The sequence below is a fragment of the Capricornis sumatraensis genome, chromosome 4 (genome assembly GCF_032405125.1).
Source record: "Capricornis sumatraensis isolate serow.1 chromosome 4, serow.2, whole genome shotgun sequence".
Classification (NCBI taxonomy): Eukaryota; Metazoa; Chordata; class Mammalia; order Artiodactyla; family Bovidae; genus Capricornis; species Capricornis sumatraensis.
The window spans coordinates 163719422-163728488 of record NC_091072.1 but is presented as its reverse complement, the minus strand read 5'-3'; the positions used below and the strand labels follow the sequence as shown (position 1 = coordinate 163728488).

The 9067-nt window shown below is 66.9% G+C and overlaps 1 protein-coding gene across 2 annotated transcripts; it reads left to right on the top strand.

Moving 5' to 3' along the window:
* The first annotated feature begins 4060 nt into the window (after positions 1–4060).
* On the top strand, positions 4061–9067 carry MAPK11 (mitogen-activated protein kinase 11). 2 transcript variants are annotated; one of them, XM_068969687.1, is made up of 12 exons: positions 4061–4176; positions 6218–6347; positions 6434–6492; positions 6644–6755; positions 6827–6856; positions 6937–6984; positions 7063–7177; positions 7432–7503; positions 7741–7820; positions 8243–8321; positions 8404–8577; positions 8830–9067. In XM_068969687.1, exons 1-12 carry the CDS (start codon positions 4061–4063, stop codon positions 8907–8909), a joined length of 1095 nt encoding a protein of 364 aa, XP_068825788.1. In that variant the 3' UTR covers positions 8910–9067. The 2 variants fall into 2 exon arrangements, with proteins under 2 accessions (XP_068825788.1, XP_068825789.1); XM_068969688.1 differs by lacking the exon at positions 6827–6856.

Sequence of the window (9067 nt, the reverse complement as noted above, 5' to 3'; positions counted from 1 at the left end):
TGCCTGTGGTCTCACTTCCCATGCATTCTCTGTGGCCCCAGAAGCCCGCCTCTTGCTGTGCCTGTGGGGCCTCGGTCCCTGTCTTCCCTGCAGCCCCAGCGGGACAGGATGCTGGTCAGACCGGGCTGTGCAGCCCCAGCGGGACAGGATGCTGGTCAGACCAGCCGTGAGCTCTGGGCTGTGGAGAGGAGCTGGTCCCAGAGACCCTAAAAGCAAGACGTCCGCCCAGTGGGGGAGGGGCTGCCTGGGCGCCCTCTGGTGGTAGGGGCAGGCATGGCGTGAGCGCGGGGGAGCTGTTTCCTCCTTGCTGAGGTGGGGTGCCCCACAGCGTGGTCCAGCCAGCACACGTTTGCTCAGCCCCTACTGCATACACGCGGGTGGGCACGGTGGTTCCTGGAGAGAGGCTCTGTGTCCCTGCTGCTCAAGGCTGTGGGTCCTTTAGGGTTGGCACCTCCCGGGTGCCCTAGACCAGCCCAGGATGACTCAGCACATACGCAGAGCTCAAGGGCCTGTGTACCCAAAAGCATGAGGCCCCTTTGTTAGTGCAGGGGGGGGACTGCCCCAGAGGCCTCCCTGGGGGCAGGGGCTCACTCCCAATCACACGTTGCATACAGCACAGGAACCAGGTGGTGTACCAGCCTGCGGCCATCAAGCACACGTGCCGTGAGCACAGGCGTGCACATGCACACACGCAGCATCAGTGTGTCAGGGCCCTCACGTGTTCATTCAACACGTCCTGGGCACTAGCTACACAGCAGTAAAGGGGGCAGAAAGGGTCTTCCCTGAGGGGGCCCATGTGGTCCAAGAATACCGACCCCAGCAGGAAAGGGATTTAGTGGCTTCATAAAAACAAGTGAAGGGCCCAGCTTCGGATCCAGTTCCTTCCAGGTGCTCTCTTGTCTTTGGGGTCCATCCGTCTGACCTGCTTTCCGGCATGTGCGGCTTTATTCCCAGGATCTGGAGGCTACTGGCAGGCCCCCCGGCCTGTGTCTCCACCGGGTGTAACCACTGCAGCTGAGCGGTCTCAGCAGGTTCGGTTTTTGATCATGAGGCACTTCTGGACAGGCCGCTGATCTCAAGCCACATGAAACGAGAGTGGGTATCTCCCACGTGGAAGGCACACAACTGGCACCCCTACCCCGAGGAGCACCGACACGGCTCTGCACTAGGTCAGGAAGGCAGAACAAGACACTGCTAGACTGGAGCAGGGGGCACAATTTGGAAGTGCTAACCTGAGGATGGGGGAGGCTAGAGGGAGCAGGGGCCTGGAGGCCTGGCTCTTAGACGGGACTGAAGCAGGCACTTCTGCCTCCTCCCCACTGGTAGTTGGGCGTGAAATGGGGAGAGGGGGTGAGACTGCCTTCTGCTGCAGGTCCAACAGGAGGGGTGCTCTCCCCCTTGGAGGACAGGCGGGTGAATGGATCCAGAGGCCGTTCTTTCATGGGGCCAGTGGAGAAACTGGGCGTGGATGCTGGGTGCGTGGGGGTGGGCTGGCTGGCCTGGAGGGGTCAGGAGACTGGCAAACCGAGGAGTTCCGTCCCTCTGCGCTTCCCGTTTTCCTCCCAATGCAGTGGGAACCAGGAGAGGCAAAGACCGAGGGGTGACCAGCAACCTCGAAGACTTTTCCTTCCAAGCTACCGAGAACAGCCAGCCCAGGACCACACCCTGCTTGATTGTTAGGAGCATGACACACCCTCTAAGTCACGGGGCCCCCGTGACAGGGCCAGATAGCATTTTAGGAGGTTCGTCTGACCTCCCTAAAGGTTTCTTCCCTTCAGGGGGACGTGCAGCCAGTCAGAAGACCGGCGTGGGGCAGAGGAGGGGGTGGTCTGGACGTGTGGAGAGGAGACAGTAGGCACGGCATGCGGGATCTTGGTATGCCCCGCCCACCCCCCACCCCCCACCCCGTGAGTCACAATAGAGAGTGGAAAGGGGCCAGGGGTGCGGTCGGGTCGGCGGCCCAGGGCTCACGCGGGCTCATCTCTGCCAGCCCCACCCTGCCCTCCTCACGCGGGCAGCGCCTGCCGCTCCTGTCTGCCCTTGCTCCATGCCAGCCCTGCTCCAGGCTCCGGCCAGGGCGACCCTGAAAACACAGCACAGTAAGGGACAAAAACTGCGGATCCTGTCGGAGGACAGAATCCCCACTCGCGTTTGGGATTCCGGGGGAAAGAGGGCGACGGGAGAAGGCCAGGCGGGGCTCCCTTAGTCGACAGACCTCTTGGCCCCCTTGGAGGAGGGAGGACCCGGCGCCTGCCCCACCCCGCCGGGCCGGGGCCGCCGGTCGCCATGGGAACGCGGCCCGCCCCACGCGGCCTCGGCGCAGACAAAGGCCGCCCCTCCCTGCGGCGCGCGGCCGGTTCCCACGGCCCGCCGCTCCCCTCCCTCCTTGCTTTAGCTGAAGCTCCATTAACTCCACACAAAACCTCAGTCACTTCGCCCGGCCGGAAAGGTGTCCCCATCGCGGGGCCCCGAGGAAGCGGGGGTAGGGCCAGAGGCTGGGGGCGGGGACACCAGCGTCTTCACCGCATCCCGCGCTCCCGGCGCCCAGAGAGGAACTGGGGCCCGCGCGCTGGGAGTGGGACCGGCGCCCTTCTTACGCTTGGGCTCCCTGCAGGACCCGGATTCGCCAGGCACAACTGTTCGTTTGCCTGGGACTGTGTTGACATGTTTTAATTTGGTTATCAATATTTGAATATCAGGAGGTTTCACATAAATTTTTGCTTGTTTCATAAAAGGGGAAGGTTGGGCCACCCAGCCTGAGGTCGCACTCTCTTGGGAGGGGCAGCCGAGCGCCGGCCCCCGCCCCCCGCTTCCCCAGGGTGCGGGTCAGGGGGCTGACTCCCCAGAGGTGCTCTATCCCAACCCTGGTCACTTCAAACAGAAGCCTCCGCTCCCGCCCAGAGCTCCAGACAGAATCTGAAATAGGCCCAGCCCCTTCAGTGACAGCAGCCCGTGCAAACTGCACCTTCCAAGGGCAGAGAGGAAATGCCCTGCGCGGGGTGGAGTTCGCAGTTCGAGACCCCGCAGTACCTGGGAAAGTCAGAGTGGGCTTCCTGGAAGAGGTCACAGCTGAGGGGGCTACTTCAGCAGGAGGACGGGTACCAGGCCCCAAAGAGGGCCCAGGTGAGGAGAGATTCCTGAGTCCAGCCCTCCCATTCCCCCCGGCGCCGCCGCTGTCCCTGGTCCTGAGGGCGGGTCTCCGGGCCGGCCCGGCAGTTGCGCTTCCCCCAGGGTGCGGCTGAGCCCGGCCCAGGAGCCGCCTCTGCAGAAGGCCTCACCAGGTCGGGGAAGCTTTACTAGGAAGCGAACCACACGGCCAAGGCCGGATGGCCAAACGGGAAGGGAAGCGAGGCTGACCCAGAGTCCAAGGCGCCGCCATCGGCCCACGCGGAAGGGACCCTACCCAACCAAATGCCTAGCTTTTATTGGGGGTATGTAAATATTCATTTACATATTTATCTGAAAAATATGTATATGAATATAAATATATGTATGTCCCATGGTTCGCCCTGGCTTCTCTGATTTAGAGGATTCTGCCTTCATTCCAGGAGGAGCCCGCTGGGGGAGGGGAGGGGTGCAAGGCCCGGATGAGGAGCCGGGGGAGGAGGGGTGCCCGCCCCGAGCAGGCTGGAGCGGGGAGAAGCAGGATTCAGAGCAGGCGGGTGGCGGAGTGCGGGCGAAGGCAGGTGGGCAGGGGTGGCGCCCTGGGTGCGGGCACAGGAGGGTGCGGGGAGCCGAGCCCGGGAGGTGGCAGCGGCCCGGCCCGGGCGGTGCCGCGCCGAGGACAGACGCGGCGAGCTTGGGGGAGGCGCGCGGTCCCCGGGAGGAGGCCGCGGGGGGAGCCAGGAGCCGTTTCACGGCCGCCGCCCTCCCCTCCCCGGGAAGGCCGCTTTCCGCCCAGCCGCCGCCCAGGGCCGGCTGGAAGCCGCGCATCCGTCTGCGGGAACCCCCTCCCTGGCCCCGCCCCGCCCCGCCCCGCCCCGCCTCCCGCAGCCGGCTGGGGCTCCGCGGGGCGCCGGGAGCGGGGCGGGGCGCGCGCCGAGCTGCGGCCGCTCCGGACATGTCGGGCCCGCGCGCCGGCTTCTACCGGCTGGAGCTGAACAAGACGCTGTGGGAGGTGCCGCAGCGGCTGCAGGGGCTGCGCCCGGTGGGCTCGGGCGCCTACGGCTCAGTCTGGTAGGGGCGGGCTGGGGCGGGCTGGGGCGGGAGGGGGGGGGTCTCCGCGCGCGCCCCTCCCCCCCGTGCGGGGTTCCGACGCGGGGAGGGGCTGGCCCTGCCTCCACCCCCGGGCCTTACGCGGATCCGAGGAATGAATGTGGGGTGGGGGCGCGAGGGAAACTTTCCCGGCGCCTCTCCCTGGCCGAGGAAGGGGCATCCCTCTGCCCCTCCAGCCCAGGGAGTCCTCCTCCGGGTCTGAATCTGCGGCGTCACAGCTGGCGAAAGGGCCGGTCTCCGTGGCCCTGGATGTCTGAGCAGGCATATGGGGTTCCCCTGTCAAGGGTCAGGCAACCCTGGGCTCCGATAGATACCCCCGCCCCAGGGTGGGTAGTTTTGCTTGAAAAAGAAGAGCCCTGCTTGGGGCTGGGGCGCCAAGATCCCTGCCTAAGAATGACCTCCAGCTCCTCCGTGGGCCCTGTCCCCTCCCCCGTTTTCCAAGGGGTCTCAGACTCCGAATGGGGTTCAGGCCTGATCAGAGAAGGCTACCATCCCCCACAGTCTTTAGGGGGTCTACACCCCTCCCCATTTTTGCCCCAACCAAGAGAGACCCTGGGGCCTAGACAGGAGGGAGCATGGGCCTGGGGAGGCCTCTGGACCTGGTGGGGCGGGTCGGGGCTTGCAGACTGTACTTGGAGCTTCAGTGTTGACAGTGAGGCCAGTTGTGGGTGTGGATGTTGAAGGGTGCCCCCCCAATCCAGAACCGGTGAGGTGCCAGGTGTCTGGGGGGGGGGGGCATCGGTATAGGCAGGCAGGCCCCCGGGGGAGAGTTGTTGCTGTAGGACGTGGCAGAAGACTCCAAGTGGGACTCTTCAGATCACTCCCAGGGCCCCGCGCTGGAGCCTGGAGAAGGGGTTTGGGGTCTCCTGGGCCTCAGGCCTCATGCTGTCGCTGGCCAGTCATCGGGAACCCCAGGCCACTCCAGCCGCTCCAGCCAGGGGGCCCTGGCTTCCCCCTAAGGCCTCAGTGGCAGGAGAGGGTGTGTGTGTGTGGCCCCTGGGGGGGCTGACAGAGCCCTGCTGGAAGTGGGCCCCCAGGCAGGTGTCACTCCTGGGCTCCCTCCCTCCTCAGATGAGGCTGATGGCCTGGCGTCAATCCCCACAGTCCTCTGCTGACCCTGCAGACAGAAAAGGGTCTGCTCCCCTCCCCTGTGAGGGGCAACTCCCCCTGACTCCCACCCCAGAGCGGCTTTCCTCCACCATCGCCCACGAGCATCCCACCTGCTGCAGGAGACTCCTTGCGTGGGCGTGGAGGGGTGGGTGGCTGCACAGGACAGCTCGCTGGAGGGAAGGAGGATCCTGAGACAGCGGTGGAGCAGGAGGGCGGAGGGCACACCGAGCAGCTGGGCACGGAGGCTGCAGGTCTGGGCCTCCGGGGAGTGGGGCTGCAGGAGGGGAAGCGCTCTGGGGGCCCAGACGCCACCCTCTGGGGACATTCCCTACTGTCTAGCCTCTCACTGCCACAGACGGGGATGCAACACACGCCTTTGGTCAGGTTCTCCTCCACGTGTTGAACATTCCGGGGCTTTGGGTGTGGCTTTGGGACCCCTCAGGGGCCTCCCAGCCCCCGTGGCCCACAGGGAGCTGGAGGAACATCCACTCTGGCAACAGGCTTCTGGCTGCTTCCCTGGGGTGGCATTTCCACCCTGAGTTGGAGGCAGGAGTCAGGAGAAATTCAGGTGGGCTCGGGAGGCCGGAAGTCAGGGGGTCAGTGGAAGGGGACCTGCCTCTGGAGGAAGAAGCAAGACCCCAGGAGGGGGCCTTCCCTGGTGGTCCAGTGGCTAAGATGCCCTCCGTCCAATGCGGGGAGGCCAGAGATCAATCCCTGGTCAGGGGACTAGATCCCACATGCCTCAACTAGGACCTAGCACAGCCAAACAAATATTTTTTAAAAAGAAGACCCCAGGAGGGAGGGGAGAGCCTGGGAGCGAGTGGGGTCTCATGCCTGTGCCGGTGGCCTTCTGGCCAGTGACCGAGGCAGGGCCTGACGCGCGGCCTTGCAGCTCGGCCTACGACACACGGCTGCGCCAGAGGGTGGCGGTTAAGAAGCTGTCGCGGCCCTTCCAGTCTCTGATCCACGCGCGGAGGACCTACCGCGAGCTGCGGCTGCTCAAACACCTGAAGCACGAGAACGTGAGCGGGGCGGGCGGGCGGGCGGGCGAGCGGGGCGGGGCGCGCGGCGCGCGGGGCCGCGGAGCTCTGACTCCCCGCGCCCCCAGGTCATCGGGCTGCTGGACGTGTTCACGCCGGCCACCTCCCTCGAGGATTTCAGCGAAGTGTGAGCGGCGTCGGCGGGGCGCGGGGGCGGCGGGGCGCGGGGGCGGCGGGGGCGGCAGGGGCGGCAGGGGCGGCGGGGGCGGCGGGGCGGGGACGCGGGGGCGGGGGCGGGGCGGCGCGGGGGCGCGGGGCTCATTCCCGGCCGCACCCAGGTACCTGGTGACCACGCTGATGGGCGCCGACCTGAACAACATCGTCAAGTGCCAGGCGCTGAGTGACGAGCACGTCCAGTTCCTCGTGTACCAGCTGCTGCGCGGGCTAAAGGTGGGCGCGGAGCGGGAGCGGGAGGCGGCGCGGGGGCCAGCGCCTGACGCCCCGCCGTCTCCCCCTCGCAGTACATCCACTCGGCCGGGATCATCCACCGGGTAGGTGCGGTGCGCGGAGGCGGCGGTGGTCCTGCGCCAGGGACTCTGCCGGCCTCTCACCGCGCCCGCCCGCCCCGCAGGACCTGAAGCCCAGCAACGTGGCCGTGAACGAGGACTGCGAGCTGCGGGTGAGCGCCCGGGGCAGGGGCTGGGAGGCGGCTGCGGGGAGGTGGAGACCCTCGGGGCTGAAGCCGGGGTCGCCGTAGATCCTGGACTTCGGACTGGCGCGCCAGGCGGACGAGGAGATGACTGGCTACGTGGCCACGCGGTGGTACAGGGCCCCCGAGATCATGCTAAACTGGATGCACTACAGCCAGACAGGTGACCGCGGCCCCGCGGGGCGCGGCCTGCGGGGGTGGGCGGGGCCGGAGGCCCGGGGCCTTGGGGACAGGCCAGGCGCTCAGGACCAGACCTTCAGAGAGGCAGGGCACCGCGGCTCCTGGGCTGACCCTTGCCCTGCCCAGGGCGCCGTCAGGAGGGGCCCTGGATGTGACCGTGGGGCCGTGGGCCCAGCCCCCAGCTCTCTGGGGCGGGGCTTGGGGTGGGCAGGCTGATGGCGACACCTTCTGCTTCAGTGGACATCTGGTCCGTGGGCTGCATCATGGCTGAGCTGCTCCAGGGAAAGGCTCTCTTCCCCGGAAGTGACTGTATCCTTGGTTCAGGTTGGGGAGGAAGGCTGGGCCTCCCATTGCAGGGTGGGGGTCTAGGGATGTGGGCTCTGGCGCTTTCTGGCCAGTCTTGCCTCCTCTGCCCCACACCATGCCACTTTGGTCTCACTGTCCTCAGCGGCAGGAGAGCAGGGTCTGGGCAGTGACCCCAGGTCTGGGGTCTGGGATCCCAGGAGAGTCCATACCTGGCCATTGGACCTTTCCTGAGCCAGGCAGACATCGACCAGCTGAAGCGTATCATGGAGGTGGTGGGCACACCCAGCCCTGAGGTTCTAGCAAAGATATCCTCAGAACATGTGAGTTGTTGGTCACCAGCCCCTCTGCTGACCTGGTGGAGGGGGGCTGTGGGACTAGATGGGGCCCCATGGGGGGAGCACGGGTCACAGTGGAACAGACCCTAAGGCGGGCACGGCCCCCTTCAGGGAGACCTGGGGAGACACTCCTGGCGTGAGGGACAGGGCGGGTGAAGCCTGGGCACCTGCAGCGTCCTGGCTACGGACCGTGGCATGGCACCACACCTGGGCCTGCCGGCCTGTGGGGCCAGGCGAGGTGCTGGAGCCCCCAGATCCTAGAGGGGAGGTCTTTGTTCCACGCATGCCCTTGACCAGGCATGTTGGAGAGAAAGGCTGGGGGCCTGTCCCATCAAGCCCCTGCCTGGCTTAGGGCCGGGGGCGGGGAGGCCGTGCACAGCCCCTCAGACCCTTCCGTGGGCACCTAGGCCCGGACCTACATCCAGTCCCTGCCCCCCATGCCCCAGAAGGACCTCAGGAGCATCTTCCGCGGAGCCAACCCCCTGGGTGAGGACCGGCTGGGGGCCTGGGTGGGGCTCCACGCTTGGCCCCGGGGGTGGAGCTGACCTGGCACCCCCCACCTCTGCAGCTGTGGACCTCCTGGGCAGGATGCTGGTGCTGGACAGTGACCAGAGGGTCAGCGCGGCCGAGGCCCTGGCACATGCTTACTTCAGCCAGTACCACGACCCGGAGGACGAGCCAGAGGCGGAGCCCTACGACGAGAGTGTGGAGGCCAAGGAGCGCACGGTGGAGGAGTGGAAGGGTGGGGCCGCGTCCCCGAGGCTGGCCCTGGCCATTCTCAGCAGGGGCTCCTGTTCCTCCGAGAGGGTCTGGGTGGGGGGACATCTACCCCCCCAACACTGGGGCGGGCGGGGGCAGCTAGAGCTAGGCCTGGCTGAGTCTACCAGAAACCTGGGGGCTGCACAGGGCAGGCCCAGGAAGAGGGGGTGCTCCCAGGGGGTGGGGGCCTGGGCCGCTGGGGGCCTGAGTGCACACTTCCCCCATCCCTGCACAGAGCTCACCTACCAGGAAGTCGTCAGCTTCAAGCCCCCGGAGCCCCCACAGCCACTGGGCAGCCTGGACGTTGAGCAGTGATGGAATGCTGCCGCCAGCCTCCCCACTGGGGCTCGAGCGGAGGCCTGAGCCCACCTGCCGCCAGCCCCGGCCTGCCAGGCCCCTGTGGGGGGCGCCTGCCTCGACGCCACCACAGCCAGTGGCACCCAGCCCTGGCCTGGGACCCCCGTCCTCATGCT